The 17610-nt window shown below is 44.0% G+C and overlaps 1 protein-coding gene across 1 annotated transcript in view; it reads right to left on the bottom strand.

Annotated features, from left to right (window-relative positions):
* SLC11A2 (solute carrier family 11 member 2) overlaps positions 1 to 15959 on the bottom strand; it is a gene marked incomplete at both ends in the record, with an annotated part of 31126 nt that extends 15167 nt beyond the window's left edge. The window contains 5 exons of the mRNA XM_084255667.1: positions 543 to 662; positions 1042 to 1167; positions 1721 to 1869; positions 4619 to 4690; positions 15911 to 15959. Coding sequence (XP_084111793.1) covers positions 543 to 662; positions 1042 to 1167; positions 1721 to 1869; positions 4619 to 4690; positions 15911 to 15959 — 516 coding nt within the window. The remainder of the gene's footprint in view (positions 1 to 542; positions 663 to 1041; positions 1168 to 1720; positions 1870 to 4618; positions 4691 to 15910) is intronic.
* Between the last annotated feature and the right edge of the window lie 1651 nt (positions 15960 to 17610).

A 17610-nucleotide genomic window follows, 5' to 3' on the forward strand; every position in this document is an offset into this window, starting at 1 on the left:
TCCAGATACAGTATCGATCCTTTCCTTATATGCCTATATAAAAAGCCCCAAATGTCCAGAAGGAAGCTATAGAGGACAGTGTATCTGTCAGGGTACCCTGAAGGTCAGGGTAAATTGAATAATCATTAGTTGCAAATACAAAGACACTGCCACATACAGCTTTTCCCCAAAAAGTCAAGTTAAACAAAAACATTAAACATAAAATGCAAGGAGACTGAGTAATATGAATGTATGACTAAAAGTGCTTACAGACAGTATCTCTGCCCCTCCATGGGCTGGTCACTGCTAAAAATTTCTTCAAATAGATTTTTCTAAGGAAATTTTCTGAGGAAAAGTGAATCTCAAGTTAAATTTTGAAGGAGAAGAAAAACAAAACAAGGCTTGGCAGCAAAAGGGGCTATATCATTCTATTACTGGGACTCCCAGTATTCCTGGACACTGACCCCAAGTCCTGTTTCTATACAGTGAGGTCAGCACTCATGGCCAGACACACAGACTCCTGTGATGTGAGTGACAGAAACACAGGACAGTGCAATACTCACCCTGGGGTACTGGCGGTGACACACTTCAGCCAGATGCAGTCCAGTGACCACTCCCAGTCTGGCAGCAAGGCGCTGGAGCAAAAGCCCCACAATGGTGGCCAGAAGAAGAACCCAGAGCAACTGGAGAACAAAATCCCACCACAGCACTCATTAGACACCTGGCATTTTTGATCTGGTTGTTTAGTCATGTGATGGGAAACACTACATTCAGGAATCAAACGACCTGAGTTCTGATTCAGGTTTTGCACATGACCTGCCTGGTTGCTTTGTACCTTTCTGAGCAGTGGTTTCTCCCATCTGTACTTTCTCCTTGTGCAAGGAAACAACGTGGATAAAATAAAATTAAAAACCAGATGGGGAAAGCACTTTTCATGTAATGTCCCTCCCGATAAAATGCTTGCTTATAGCCCCTGAAATTGATACCCAGTAGGCAGAGTAAAGGGTATGAAGAAGTACTGGGTTTGTTTAAAAGAAACCCAAGTAGGAACTTGATGTTCACCTTAAATCCAGCCACTGCTCCAGACTGCAAATCAGATTCGATGTTTCCTGGATCCAGGTAGGCAATGCTCATAAGAAAGCCTGGTCCCGTGAAAGCCCAGAGCTTACGAAAGCTGAAGCAAGAATACTACACGAGAGGAAAAGATTAAACTGATGATCACCTCTAAACTACTAATCTCATTTGTTATTTCACCACACAGTAGTAAAAGTATCAGCTTTGCAAGGACAAAGGACGTGGGAGGCTGGATACTGAGTGTGGCCATGGATACTGTGCGCTCACTTGCATCTCATTCACTTATCAATAATCTGGTCACTTCTCTGTTCAAGTAAGAGCCTTTCCCTCATCTGCTCTTTCCACCAGCCTGTCATTTGAAAACCACAGTATTAGCATGTCTAATACTACCTAAATGGAACCACTACCAACCACTACCTAAAAGGAACAGAAGTCACCAAAAAAAGGAGTAAGAAATTCATACTTTCTCGATCAAAAAGCTATCACTGTCCAACTTGGCAACTATTTTCAAGGCCCTCATTTTACTCTTCTAATTACAAAAACTCAGTCTTCAGAGAATACATGCAAAATTAGGTCTGAAGCTGTTGCTGTTGAGTTGTCCAGTTGACTTTTCACTGACGGGTTTTTCCCTAGATAGGAATGGTTTCCTCTAACACCTATGACTAACCTCCTCCTCAGGAATGGAAATCTTCTCATCAAAATAGGTGGTGAAGGGTTCTTCTGAGTGCCTGGTGGACTGAGGAAGAGAGGAGTTACTGTAGGCAGGGTTGATGGCACCAAGACTGGCAGAATCCCCATGGTCTCCAGAAGCATCATCTAGATGAACAGATTTGAGAAGAAATAAAGATGAATAAAACATACTAACAATTCACCGTTAGTAATACTGAAATAAATCTTTCCAATACCTAAATGTACAAGACAGCTTGATTCTAACTCAACTTACTTTTAATAATTTATGTTTATATATTTAATAAATTAATTTGAATAGGTAATACATTCACATGGTTGAGAAACTGGAAACATAAAAAAGTTCCTTCTCCCCCAGTCACCCTCTTCCCCCAGTCACTCAGCTCTAAATCAATTTTAATACTTCCTATCTTAAAAAACTCAACCATGTAAAGCACTAACTGGTTTCATTAAATGATTCATGAACTAGGTAACATCCCATTTTGTATAGTACCCAAAGGGACTATCATACCCACAGGGACTATACAAAATGGAAGGGTTGTATACTGAAAAAGATGGCAGGACAGGGAAGTTATTTAGCAAAAGACTGTATCAGGCAAGGCCTCCCTCCTTTAGGGTAAAGTAGGGGCTTCTTAACACACAGAGTGCTGACCAGGAAATTTCATATTTTTTTAATCTTAAATTATAGTTTGGGGAGACAATGAAAACTGTAAATTAGGTTACTTATTAAATATTAGTGAGGCTTAGCACAATTTTTTTTTGGCTGTTGTTTCTCTTTTTTCTTTAAACACTAATCTCACAATGATTTTCCTACTTTCACACTTCTCACTTGGCAATTTTTAAGAATATTTCATTTTCTTCTAAAAAATAATGATATCTATGGCTCAAATATAATATTCCTAGACTAGCCATTTGGTAATTAAAATCCTAACTTTTTGAGAGAAAAGAACTAGTTCAGCCTAGTGAAACAACCATTACCCCATTACGTGCTAGGACTTAGTCAATGAATCCTCCCTGGATATTACCTCCCTCAGGCATCTCAAAAAATGTGCAAGTTTGCAAAATCCTGCCACAGCTCAAGCTATAAACTAACAAGCAGGAACCCTTCACCTCCTCATGAGCTCCAGGTCACAGGAGGCTGGCATCCACATGATAGGAGGGCTTGTCTCAGACAAGCTGGTTTCCCTAAGTACTACATTTTGCAGTTAATCTGAATGTAGGGAAGGGGAAGAGATAAGACAAAAAAGGCTAGGGGCCTCCCTGGTGGCGCAGCGGTTGAGCACTGGGTTGCAAAGCTGCCCGCAGCCTCTGCAGCACCGGTTTGATCCCCGGCCACTGGGCGAGGGTCCCACATGGCGTGCAGACCTCTCCTGCCGCCCGCTGCTCCCCTCAGCAGTTACTTTGTCAGTCTGCCTGTTCTGCTCTCTGTTATGGCTCTGGTGAATTCTCTCACCCTCCCATGATTCTGACTGTACCCAGTGCCTGCATAAATAAATAAATCTTTAAAAAAAAGAAAAAAAAAAAGAATATGCCTCTGTCTTCTACTAATAAAGTGTTTTTAAGAGAAAAAAGGCTAAAACAGCAAGATACAAACCCAATTTGATGTAGCCATCAAAGGGCTTATTGTGAGTCACAAAGCTAATCTCAGTGGTTGCAAGTAATCCTTGTAACCTTCAATTAGAAGATCAAAAACTTTCTTTCTATATGGTGCTGCCTACTTCACCCTAAGGACCCCTGAACTGATGAGAACATTTATAGAAAAGGAATAGAAATTTTAAAGGGGAAGCTGAGAATCAGGAAAGATTAGTCAAAGCACTTAAAAAACTCTAGTCCAATGCACAGTATAAGGTACTTGCCCTTTATTTTAGTACTTCACACATATGTGAAACATTAGAAGTGTCTTGAGCAGTCAAAGTACTCTGGAGGCTTATATGCTAGAGCTGTGAATAATGCCACCTTTGCAAGCATTATTGCCATAGAAACCTAACTTGTAGGTAATCTTGGCTCATCTTAGAATTAGAAATAAGATATGAAGCAGGTCTCTGAGGTTATAAATCCATTTTTACTTATAATTTAAGTGACCATATGTTAATTTCTGAATGGAACCGGTCTCCAGGATGATACTGTTGACTGGGGAAGAGAAGATGAGGATAATTTTTGTTGAAACAGACAAAAGGGGGCCTCCCGGGTGGCGCAGCGGTTGAGCGCTGGGTTGCGAACCTGCCCGCGGCCTCTGTGGCGCCGGTTCGATCCCCGGCTGTTCCCCGGCCACCGAAGGAGGGTCCCACATGGCGCGCAGACCTCTCCTGCCGCCCGCTGCTCCCCTCAGCAGTGTACTTCAGTCCTTCTGCCTGCTCTGCTCCCCGCTCTGGCTCTGGTGAATTCTCTCACCCTCCCGCGCTTCTGACTGTACCCAGTGCATGTATAAACGAAACAAACAAACAAACAAACAAAACAAAAATAAATAAATAAAAAGCATGCCTCTAAAAAAAAAAAAAAAAACAGACAAAAGGGAAAAAATATGGTAAGTTTCTGTTACTGACTAAATGCTGATTCCAAACAGAAGGTAAACAATGTGTCTCCCTGGTGGCACAAGGGGTTAAGCACAGGACTGTGAAGCTAGCCACAGCCTCTGCAGCAGGAGATCCATCCCCCCGCCAGGGAGCTACCCACATGGTGCAGAAGACCTCTCCTGTCTCCCCCACTGCTCCCCTCAGCAGTGTATTTCAGTCAGTCTGCCCGTTCTGTTCCCCCTTTGTCTCTGGTGAATCCTCTCACCTCCTGCACCTCTGGCCTGTACCCCAGTTCTTGTATGCATAAATAAATAAATCTTTTAAAAAAAAAAGAAGGTAAACAATGACAAAGAACTGTAAATTACCATCAGGCATCTTCTGTTCAGGATCCAACACCATGCTGGATACCCGAGTGTCTGAGTTCTTAGAGTAGGATTCTAGAAAGAAGAAATGGAAGAAAGGAATTAGCAAGAAAAAAAAAAAAAAAAACCAGCAAGTTCAGAACCAGCATTTTGTTACTGTGCACAAAGGATTGCTATGTGAAAAAATAATTCTACTACTGAATTAGATAAACTTCAAAATAATTAGTTTTAGAGTATAAAGGAGAGATGTTAGTACAAGTGAAAAAGCCTTAACCATATTTTTGCTGCAAAACTTCACAACCAAATAGAAGCAAAAGGTATTTCTGTGAAATAAGCAAACACTTTTTAATAAGCACTCAGACAGGCTGCTAGGCAAACACCCATTCTCTGCTTTTGCCTTCACAGAAACCCAAATATATAAAACCAAACTGATTCTCCCCTATTGCTTTTACCATTTTTTAAGGACTATTCCTCTCTTTGATCTGTTCAAAAAAGTAACAACAGGTCCAAAATGGTGTCACCTGTGCTGACACTTAGTACCTCAACCCCTCTTGGCCAGTCTGGAATCTCCCTTTCCAGATGAGTAGAGCAATCTGCCTCACAGATGCTGCAGTTCCCCAAGGAAGGTGATCCGAACTGAAACAATTCATTCTTTTCCTTATGACAGCAGCCCCTTACCCCTGCTCCTTGTCTATAAAAGCCATTTTGTACAGTCTTCTGCTCCATGCTAGTTGCTAGGTGGAATGTTGCCCCATTCATGATTGTGTAATAAAGTCAAATCTTTTCAATTTACTGGGCTGAATTATGTTTCATTTTTAACAGGTTTAACTAACAATTTAAGCTTATTCATCCTTCAGTTTTTTGGACAGAAGGGACAATCACTTCACCAGTGTACTGGTAGTGAAGGGCCACTATTTCCCAGTCTCAAATTTTCCTGCACAGAGACTTTAGCTACGTTTCAGGCCCCATTCCTAACCTTTCAACAACTGGGAATGAAACTACTGATCATGGCCTAGCTTCTCCTGGGCTCTGAAGAAGAGCTGAGGCACGAGAAGGCTTAGACAAGATCTGCAGAATGCCAGCACTTTCTCAGTCCTTTAATAAGCGGCCCTGGGGAGGTTGGGATGAGGGTAGAAGTGGGGTATGTCCCTGATGTCCAGCATCCTGTTGGATTGTTTAACTATGGAGAAGAAGAGATATTAGCAAACCCATTTGGTGACAGATCTCTGGCATATTCACCAGTGAGCGCCCCACCAATAAGGCTGACTTTTGAAAAACTTCCCATCACATGATGAAAGAATCTCAGTTGGTTCCAAGTTCAGAAGGGGAAAGACAAGATAACATAACTGATATTTTGTAGCACAGTAATTAAGTCTCCATGAAAACTTATAAAGCCATATGGAAGTGTTACAAGGCAGGGAAAAGGGCGCCATCTTTGATCTGGCCACACAGTCCCATGAACTACCATCTTTCGAGTAAAACTGCTACACAGAACAATTTCATAAAATCAAACCTCTGAGCAAGTGACTACAAACAAATTATACACAGACACACACAGCATTTTCATAAAGCCCAAACCAGTTTGTTTTTTTAACAGCAAATTTATACATATCTGAAACACATTAGAGAAACAAAATCACATTTGTGCTTATGGTAGCCAGTGACATGGGGAAGTCACATTTCCCCACAGGGCTAACCACAGATGGCTCTGTCCCATCTGGATTACCAAATCTGTTACAAGGCAGGGAGAGGGTCACCCCAGAACCCCCAAACCTGCCTGCTCTAAATAGGTTCTGCCATCCACCGCATCAAGACAAAACATATGACGTTTAATGGAAAGGAACTTTAATACAATTAGTGTGCAATACAGACAAGACAATGACTAGTTTCCAAATCTAGCACTCAAAGTTACCATCCCCTTGTGGGTAAAAGTCCACCCAAACAGGACTGGCCCAAAGCAAGGCCCAGAAGCCTGCCACAGGTCTAAAGCACCTTCCAGCAGGGATCCATTGAAAAGGTCAGAAACAGACAAGTCTGGGAGGAAAAGAGCAAAATCAAAATCAAGATAAAAGCTGCCATTGCTAACCTCCCCACGGGTCTCTCACCCACATTTTAACCAGTCCAGGACAAGAAGCAAGAGCAGCTTCTTCACATGTCTCTCCGCTGCTAGTGCCTCCTCCAGGTCTCCTAGCTCTGCATCCTGCTTCCTTCCTTCTCCAGTCTCCTCTCCAGCTTCTTCTCCCCACTTCTACTCAGCTCCAACCTCCCTTGGGTGGAGCAGGGAACCTGGAACCTCCCCTTTTCCTGGGGACCACCCCCTTACAGGAGCAGTTAATATTAAAACAGTTTTGCTCTCCAGTAAAGTACCACCAGGTCTTTTCAATCATTTAATTACATTATAGAAAATAACAAGTTGAGATAAAAGCAACCAAAATCAACATAGTAATACTGTGGTAATTAAGATTAATATTGCTTTGTTATTCTAGCTCACCACCAGTCACCAAGTTATCACCTTCTCTTAAATCCAGTAAGTCTCCAATCAAAAAGCAATCAACAACAGAAAAAGTGATACTTATGATTAAATGTAATATGGGTATATTATCCCATTTCTTTTCAAAAGTAGTAAGACTGTTATACAATAAAAAATACTAATGAAGTTACCTTTTCTGTACAAAATTTAAAAAGTCTACATATCCTTTACCCAGCTATTTCACTTCTTAGGATACATCCTAAAGAAACCCACATACGTGTATGTGCAAGGATATTTCTCACAGCATCATTTGTAATATCAAAAGGCTAGAAACAACCTAAACATTAATAGGGGCATGGTACTGGTTAAATAGTTTATTCATAGGATGGAACACCATGCAGTTATTATAAATAATGCAGATCTTCATGTATTTGTAGGAAATTCTCAAAGATATGTTGTCAAATACAGTATGTTATCATATATGTAGCAAGAAAAAAAAAATACACACCTACACAGACTATCTCCCAAAGAACACCCCCAAAACTGGTAACGTCCCTAAGAGTGGCAGGAGCACAAATGAGATCAGGTGAAAGGAAAACTTCTCACAGAATATACACTGTATACTGTTTGCACTTAAACAAAAAAAATTACCATGTACCTGTATAATTTATTTTTTACATAAAGGTGATATGGATTCTCTCAGTTTCTCAGCCAATACTTCAGGGATGTTCAGTTGAACTCTCTCCATAGTTTCTGTAATGAATAATCAGAGATCTGCAGCTGTCCAGTTGGCAGGCACTTACTGCCTTAAGCTTAACTTAATACTATTTTGTCTTAGTGCCCAGATAGCCAAGCTCTGAAGCTACGATTTGCGAGCTCCACCTGAATGCAAAGAATCAAATAAGATCCCCTCAGAGAAGAGTTTTCCTGACTTCCTAATTTGGGTTAAATGGCGCTCTTCTCCAAAGCACCTGCTTCTTGCCATGATCAGTCTTCTTTATGTTATTTTGAAATGATTTATTCCTTGACATTCCTTGATACTATTTTACAACCCTTCTGTAAGTTTAAGTATCTCCCCAAATACATAGCAGCTATAATAAATTCTGAACATCTAATTAACAATAATCATGTTATTCTCTTAACATTTATTAAGAACTCTGGAAGAACAACTAGGCTAATCCAAACTTATAAAAAAAAAATTCCCCCAAGAAAGTCTGAAATACTGCATTTTACAACACATACAAGTTCAAACATTGTCCCCCTAGGGTTAAAAAAAGGGTTTGAGATAAATTTTTCTTATTAAATTCCCCCTGTAGAGAGCAAAGGCATTCAAAACAACCATTTCACTGATTTTTACAGATGTGTTCGACGCTGCAAAGTTCTCCCTAAAATTAATCAGAAGGTTGAGAGGAATGTTTTTTCAACAGTCCTTTAATTCTTGCCTCCCCGTCTCCTCCCCTTCCCCAGCCCCATCTCAGTGAAGTCAAAGACAGCATTATGTAAGAGAACTTTCATAGGGGCAACCAGAAGAGCATTTGCAAGGAAGCCACTGATAAAATAAATGTGAAAAGGAAACATTTAAACTTGACTACCAAAGTCATTTCTTTTCCCTATTGACCCTCTATGTTTGATGCCAGTGAAATGCTGGTGACAAAGTGCTGGTGACGCCCCATTGGGAGAGAGGGGAGAGAAAGAACTTAGCTACACAGATGAAGGCTTGAAAAAACAACATCCAAGTAACTAGAGTGTAACAAGGAGTTGGGATTTAAAAATTCTATTTGTTTTGAAGAAAACCTAAAGGTTTCCAGATCAGCTTAAAATTTCCTTTTCCCTAAAGGTCTACTTTCAGGCTAAAGTACTGGATATTCCTAAGACCATTACTATTAATGCAAAGTCTATGTTGTATAAGATGTTTGTGAAGGTGAGCTCCTGCCCTTGGAAGTTTGGGAATCAACAAAATTCTCTAAAATATTCAAGTGGTTTAAACAGAGCTAACTGCTTATAGAACCCTGTGTGTGTGTGTGTGTGTTTTAATTTAAATTTTATTTTTATATTCCCCATACAATTGCAACCCCCTTATTTTGACCCCAAGCCCTCCTTTCCCCGGCCCCCCCCACCCGCCATAGAATGTCTCTGGTTCATAGTTGTTTGTCGATTTTGATATTTTCTTTCTTATAGTTATTCATTTTCCTGGTCCCTTATTTAAGTTTTCTAGATTCCTGCTATGAGGAGACCATCCGGTATTTTTCTTTTTCTTTCTGGCTTATTTCGCTGAGCATGATCCCTTCCAGCTCCATCCATGTTGCTGCAAATTGCATGTGTTTATCTTTTTTGAATGCTGAGTAATATTCCCTGGTGTATATGTACCACATCTTCTTGATCCAGTCATCTATTTTTGGGCATTTGGGTTGTTTCCAAAGCTTAGCTATTGTAAACAGTGCTGCTATAAACATAGGGGTGCAGGTGCTCTTTGGAATTGATGTTAGAACCCTGTGTGTTTTAATAAGGAAAATGACTAACCACTTTTTAAAAAATGAAAGATTATTACTTCCTCTATTTTTCCTTTCCAAGTCAGTGAAGAAACACCATTTTCAGAGTCTTCCCATAGAGGATATCCGTCTAATTAGTTCTAAAACTCAATCTTCCCCTATTGGGAGTGAGGGAAGAGAAAGAACTTTGAGAATCCATGTGAATTTCTGTATTATTCTTGACGATGTGGAGTTTGGAATTAATTTTTAAATTAATTTGGATAAATGTATACTATTTTTCCCTTCTGGAAATAAATTTGACATAACACAGTAAAAAAGGCAGGTTGAAGACTGATTACATCTACTTCCTAAGGGTAGAATGTACGTTTAGCGGTGAACTTAAAGTAGTCATGTTGACGTTTAATGACACACACCTGAAACTTACTTATGTTATAATTCTGCTACTTCAATAACAAAATTAAAATTTTTAAAGAGGGCCTCCCTGGTGGCGCAGTGGTTGAGCGATCCGCGGCTACTCCCCGCCACCGCCACCGGAGGAGGGTCCCACATGGCGCGCAGACCTCTCCTGCCACCCGCCGCTCCCCTCAGCAGTGTACTTTGGTCCTCTGCCTGCTCTGCTTCCTGCTCTGGCTCTGGTGAATTCTCTCACCTTCCCGGCGCCTCTGACTGTATCCAGTGCTTGTATAAATAAATAAATAAATAAATAAATCTTAAAAAAAAAAAAAAATCTACTGAAGTCTCCAAAATTAAAAAAAAAAAAAAATTTTAAAGAGATCCCAAAACTCTAATCCTCGCTACCTAACTGGATACTAGAATGCCTTCAAGCAAAAGGAACACAAACATGCCCAGTTCATGAAGTACAAACAGTGCTGCTATTGTACTATGTGCTTAATACACACCAGGGCGTCTGGGGGGGCCAGCCAGCCTGCCTGCCTCTCTTTCTCTGGCACAGTGGCCACTAAAGCACCAACATAGACCTTTATTTGCTTTACTACCTTTGCATGTAACAATAATCTCAAAATTGGAGACACTCTGCTTAATCTACCAGAGAACCAATTTCAACTCAGTGTCAACTGTTTGCTGCTTCTCACCAGAGCTGGACTTTTGAGAATTTATTTAACAGTTTAAAAAAAAAAACACCCCTGACATTGAGACCATCTAAAGATAAAAAAGGGAAAATGTTAGCTGCAAGAAGAGGAGAGTATAGTTGATAATGAAGCTGGCTGCTTGGGTGTCGAAAATGATAACACTTGACAGAAACATGGTCAGACTGCCCAGAAGAACTGATCTTTTAGACAAAAATACCACTCATCAACAAGAAACTTCAGTATTAGAAAGGGCTGCTACCTGCTGAAAAGAACTCTTCACTTCCTCTGCTCAGCACTCTAAGCTTAACCAGAATCCAACTGTCTTGATTACTCACAAGTCAGGGTCACAAAAGTCTTATTTGCAGTAATGGTAGCTTGCTTTGTCTTTGTTCCTCCCAACTCAGTGTGAGCTTCCTCTAATTTCCTTCAAAAGAGAAGTTGACAGCAGTCTGTTTCCCATTCAGGGGCCAAACAGGCACCCTGGCCTATCCCATCTATCATGGAACACGACTCCAAGCTCTGCAAACAACTTCAAAAATACTTTTCTGCAGAAATAAGAAAGTCATTGCTTGCCTCAGAAACAATGTTTTGCCCTCATACTTTCTTAAGCAAATGTATGGCAAATGTAAACAATGATTACCATTAGGATACATTAAATTCACTTATTCCAGTGACAGATATTGGTCCTGGGATGACACCTGGCCTTAACAATTTAAAGTACCTATTTCTCTCAGAGTTTCTTTCCTTAAAGCAAAGAAAAAAAATAGAGAGCTAGGGTACAAAAGCCATAAGCTTCTCCGGCCTCATACATGCTTCCTTCTGCTCTCAGGGACCTGTCAAATTTTTTTAATAATTAACTTGCAGCCTTCTCCTTTCATTACCTAAGAATTTTAGCAGACACTTGAAAATTGGTGATAAATGGGACAAAAGCAAACAAAAATAACTGGAACGACCTACTAGCAATTAGCATAGAGACTAAGGACTAGTTAAGTTAGGCCTCTTTATGTTTTTGCTGGAAACTGGTGATTAAACTAAAAAATAAGTTATTCTGACTTTAAATTAAAAGTAGAAAAGGAATTAGACAGTAAATACAGTTTTATCATTTCTTGCTATTTTATGTTCCATTATTATTTTATTAATATATAATTCATAATACATATATGTTGCTTTATTTTACCCAAGATATTCCTAATGATACCTGGAGGACTCTTCTTTGTGTCTGCAGGGGCCAAAAAATGCTAATTGTTCAGTTTATGTTTGTTAAATGATCAGAAGAATAAACGGCATTTGATGAGTGAGACAAGGTTCCACACATTCTAATTCCTTATGTTTTGTATATTCAAAGGCTATTCAAAAAGCAGATGATAAACATGACAACATGACATGCTATGACAAATATGACAACCACCTCACACACTCAACTCCTGAAAGATGTCACTCTCCTTGTTCAAGCACAAGTAGGCTTCAAAAAGACACTCACACAGTAAGCAATGTTCCTTTTGTAAATTCAAGTTTTCTCATTTTGTGATTATTTTTTATAATGTTGGCTATACAGCAGCTTACTTGGGAGACTGGAAGACAAAACAATCTTCCCTTAGATTCTTGCAGACAGTACGAACAGAACTTGAGAGGGATATTTACCCTCCCAGAAAGAGCCTTAGTCTGTCAGCAGTCATTTACATGTGTGAGAGAAGGGAGGGAGCAAAGACCTCTTTGATTCCATAGCACTCACCCAAGCAGAAAAGGTGCTACTTTGTGGATACAAGTTTCCAACCTTGGCTTCATGGAGTCCAAAGGGAACCAAAGATGCTTAGCAGCTCCGCAGAGTAAAACAAAGGACTACTGTTCATTTCCATCAGTAGAGTAACATGAGATTTCTACCAGCCTTACCCATTCACTAACAAGAAGCGCTGCCAGGCTGCCCAGAAATTCCCGTCCAGAGTCACACAGTTATTCGGGAAACATGACAAACCAAGTCTGCTGCAATCATGCCCTTCCTGGTACTGGATTCAAAATAAACTCTGCATAGGCCAAGACTGTAAATGAAATATTATCCAGTGAAAAACTAACCAGTCTAAAAAGTTCTCAGGTTTCATTTACCAACATAGTTACCTCAGACAGACCTACTACAGTGAGTTTCCAACCTTATTTAATGACTCTCCGCTCCAAAAAAAAAAAAAAAAAAAAAAAAAAAAAAAAAAAACCCACAAAGCCAAAGCATGTAGTCACTTGTAATTATAACACATCCTCAAAGTTAATGACCTGGAGGGAAAATACTGGCCTAAGGGTTCATTGTAACAGGCTGATAGGATTCTGAGTAAATGTTAATTAGGTGAGAATTCTTTAGCATGGACTCTTTAAGTGAACAGAAGGCAAATGAAGGTACTAGCATAACAACAAAAACTCCTGCATGCCAAGAGCTGTTGTTAAGACTGTGTGTATTAACTCATTTAATACTCCCCAACCCCTATTTTTATTAAGCCCCTCTCTTAGTACGAGGAACCAACAGAGCAGAGAAGCTAAGCAACGTGTTCAACAGCTGACACAGCCAACTAAGCATTTGGCTTGAGATTCCGCAGACGTCAAGGTAAACATACACTCCCCTGTTTTCACCCAATTCACTAAAATTATGACCAGCAAAAGCTCCTGGAAACCCATCATCCCTTGCCTGTAGCCCACGTAAATCTAGCTTTTGTTCTCTACTTTCAGAGACGTCAAACTCTTTTAACTTCGTAATACTCCTCTGAACGCAGTGGACGGTAGGTAAAATCTTCATTTTAGACACAGAAAACTCAGCTCAGGGTCATCAACTTCTCCCCTAAGGCTGCGCTTTGAAACAGTCATAATACATTATGTACATAATGCATTTTGTTGGGAAAAACAAAAGGGAAGAAGGAATCCAAAGCCGGAAATTAAAAAAAGTAAACGTAAGGGACAGCTTGCAAAGCAGGGACCCATGTAACCGAACACTTGCAGCGCAGACACCCCACCTACCCACCAGGTGCAATAATGCCCCCCCCCCAAAAAAAAAACCTGCCCTTCTCCTGGGCCCTGGGAGCTACACAAACAGCCCTAAAATCCACACACCTACTGAGCGGCCTCCACTCGAGGCGCCCCCTTGACATCGGCCACACTAAACTGAATTTTTTTAACCGGTGGCATCACACACCGCGAGGGCGCCGAGGTCAAGCGCGAGAGGAGGGAAAGGAGATAGAAACACAGTGGGGGAGGGACTAATAAAAAGCCTTATGGCCGCACCAAAAATTTGTTGTTGAAGTGAAGCTGCACAGAAAAAAAAAAAAAAATTTTTTTTTTCCTCTGCTGTTGCAGAAACGCGGCGGCAGGAGGCCCAGGGCGCGGAGCGGCCCCGGGAGCCTCCGATAAGAAGGGGCCCGCGGAACCTCGCCCCGGCCGGGCCGCGCTGCCACGGCGGCGGGCGGCGAGCGCACCCTGCTCTCGGGTCACGGGTCCAGGCGCGGCGGCGGGGGCGGCCCCGGGCTCGGCCATTTCTCCAGGCGGGCGGGGACGGGCCGAGGCCCCCGGGGCCTCAGGCGACCGCCCCTCACACCCGGCGCCTTCCCCGCGGCGGCCCGTCGAATAACGCGGCTCCAGCTGGCCCGCGCGCCCGGCGCCTCGGGGCCTTGCTGCCCTCGGCGGCCCGGGGCGCCCGGCCCGGCCCAGGCACCGGCCCCCCGGGCGGCCCCCGCCAGCCGGGGGCGAGCGAGGCCGCGTGACCCCTGACCCCGCGCGCCGCTCACCTCACCGGCTCCACCGCCTGACGGGTCGTCCCCGCGCCGGCGTCTCCATGTCCCAGGAGCCGACGCCGGCAGCCAGCCCCACGCGCCCCGCGATTGGCCGGCGGGCGCGGGGCCGCACGTTCCTATTGGCCGGATCCCGGGACGGGCCGGCGGCGCGAGCCCTGCCGAGCGCGAGTCCCGGCCCCGCCCCCCAGGGCCGCGCAGGGGCGGGGCCGGCCGGGCGGGGAGCGCGGCCCGAGCCCGCGCGTGGGCCCCTCGCGCCGCGAGCGCGGCCGCCACGGCCCCCGCCTTCGGGCGGCCGCTGGGCAGGGGCGCCTCCCGCCGTGCGGAGCCGCGGCGGCGCGCGAGGCGCTGGCAGTAGCCGCGGTCTCGTGGAGACGGGGCTCCGCGCGGCCCAGCTCCGTCCTAGAAAGTGCAGCCGGCCCCCCGCCCCGCCGGGGGCACCCGCCGGGAGGAGCCGCGGGCAGCCGTGCGGCCGGCCGGGCCTCCCCAGATGCCTCCCCCCGAGCCTCGGCCGCGGGGGGTCCCTGCGCCCTCCCTGCAGCCGCTTCTCTCGCCCGCGCCTCGGTCTCCACCGACCCTCCGTGCCCCCCGGCCCCAGCCTCCGCCCGCAGAGGCCCCAGGCCGGCGGTGCCTCAGAGGGGAGAAAATAAGTGATCTGACGACCCGCCCTCATCGTCCACAGAGCTCCGAGGCGATCCTGCAGCCTCTGCGCCGACAGCAAAGATAACCAGGCTGGCCTGAGCAAGCCGCTGACCTAGAGGGAACAGGCATAACCCCCTCCACCTTCTTTCTTGGTGTAAAAACTGCTGGGGGGAAATTTTATTAATCGGTTTCTAAAAAGTACAAGAAGGGGCCTCCCTGGTGGCACAAGGGGTCAAGCACCGCACTACGAAGCTATCCGCAGCTTCTGCAGCACGGGTTCGATCCCCGGCCGGCCAGGGAGCAACCCACAGGGCGCAGCAGGCCTCTCCTGTCTCGCCCGCTGCTCCCCTCAGCAGTGGATTTCTATCGTCTGCCTGTTCTGTTCCCTGCTCTGCCTCAGGTGAATCCTCTCACCCCCGCACCTCTGACCTGTACCCCAGTCCTTGTATAAACAAATAAATCTTTTTAAAAAAAAAAAAAGTACAAGAAGGGAGGGAAAATAGAGTGAAGCGCACAAAGAGATATCCCCAGTTGACAGTAAAGTAAAAACACGCAGGACTTCCCCGCCCCCCCCCCCCAAACTGGGTGAATTAGTGATCTGTACTGGCAGGTTTCCATAAGGAATTTCTTCTGGAGAGAAAAGAAAATGCACAGGTTAGTTCTGAGACGCTGCAACACATCTGGGGAGCTTCCGAGGGGCTTCATGAAGTTCCTCCAGGCCAGAAGCTTCACTTGAGCAACTTGTGCTGCAACAGAATAAAGCGGGGAGAGACGTTCTTGGCGCCCGTGCGGGGCTGCTCGGCGGGGCAGCTTTCCTGGGCGGTCGCGCCTCACTGGCTACTTACTCAGCTCACAGTGCGGAGCTGCCTCGGTCTTAGGCTGCTTCTGCTTCATTGTGCAGATGGGTTTGACTTTCCCGGTGAGGGCTCCGGCTGCTTTATAAGCCGCAAGCGCGCCTCCCTTGGTCAGATAAGCGCACCCGGGGCTTCTCTGGGCGATAGCAGACGTGGGACCCGCGGATTTTCAAGAAACACACCACACCCTTCGAAGCATAATCAGATTTCATCTTTGACCTAACATGAAAAGGGACGCATTAGACCTGCCACTCCTGTATATTAATGAACAGTTAACTGAGCTTGAAAACTTTTCTTCTAAGGTTTCATATCTGTTCCACTTGGCCGGCGCAGGAGGCAGGCCTTTGAGTAAGCCGGCAGGAAAGGGGTGGAGTGAAAGAAATGACTTTCCTTCAGCGGGCCAGCCCCTTGGAATGAAGCTGGTTAGGGCACCTGTAACAGGGGTGTATTGCATTAGGACTCTGCTCCTCTGAGACGTGAGCTGAAACCAATTAACCTCAAGCCCGACAGTCCACAACTATTTTCCCCATAGGTACGTGCAGCACTGGTGCAATTAGGAGGAGTCTGAGTCTGGGTGAAAATGCTGCCTGGTCTCTTTCTTAAGATCTGAAGGATCCGCTGGCATTGGGACAATCAGTGACCCACAGTGGATGAAGCCAGAAAGGCCAGGTTTCAGTGCCTGATGGAAAGATAAGGAAAAAATGAGGCTGCAAAAAAAAAAATAAACCCAGGGCAAGCCCAGAATTTCTCAATCTGGGAGGACAGGAACTGAAAGAATGGGGAAATTGCTTCTGGCATAAAATCTTACTGGACCAGCTGGAAGCACAGCTGGAAAGGAGAGGTGTTAGGGTGGGGTGAGAACTGGGTGGGATACAGGAGGGAAGAAGTAGCTGCTTTCAGTAAGTATTCTGATAGTTTTAAAGAAAATCTCCTAGCACCATAAACATGTGTGCAAATAGGTGTGATAGAAATAAATATCTTAAGAATGGAAAAGAAAATAAGAGTAATCAATTCATATCAGTCAAGGCAGGCTTCCAGCAAGTGGCTTGGTTCCTATGAGAAACAGCCATAGAATAAGGGAGGAACTATTGGATCTTCTACTCTAGACCCCAGATGACAATTTCTTTATTCTAATGCATCCTCAAAAGTGACCACCAAAAGTCCTATCATTTTACTGGCTCTGTCTTCTTGTCTTTGTTCTATCTCACATGATTTTCCTAAGGCAAAGCTACCTTGACATTGGGTTGGGCACCAATTTGTGCCCCACTCACAAGAAAATGTAAGTATGTGTGAAATCATCCATAAATTACAGGAGAAAAACATCCCAGATAAGTAGGCATTCCAAAATAGGAATGAATTTTACGAGACTCTACCCCTAGCCCCGTGCTTCCTTGATGCAGTGCTTCCTCCCAACATACATGCTCCACTCTTGCCTTCTACATCCTGAATTCTCACCTACAGAAACCGACAATGTTAACTAAATTCTTATTATATATCAAACACTGTATTTAACCTCTCCCAAACTTGAATTAAGCCTCACTAATTTTGAGAGAGGAACTTTTACCATCTCCATTTTGCAACTTAGGAACCTGAGTTCTAGGTTAAATACTTTGCCTAGGAATACACAGCTCATTAGTGGCAGAGTCAACCATGCAACAATCTGTTAGACCAAGGAATCAGCACTCAACTGC

Source organism: Talpa europaea (assembly GCF_964194135.1).
Source record: "Talpa europaea genome assembly, chromosome: 15".
NCBI classification, from domain to species: Eukaryota; Metazoa; Chordata; class Mammalia; order Eulipotyphla; family Talpidae; genus Talpa; species Talpa europaea.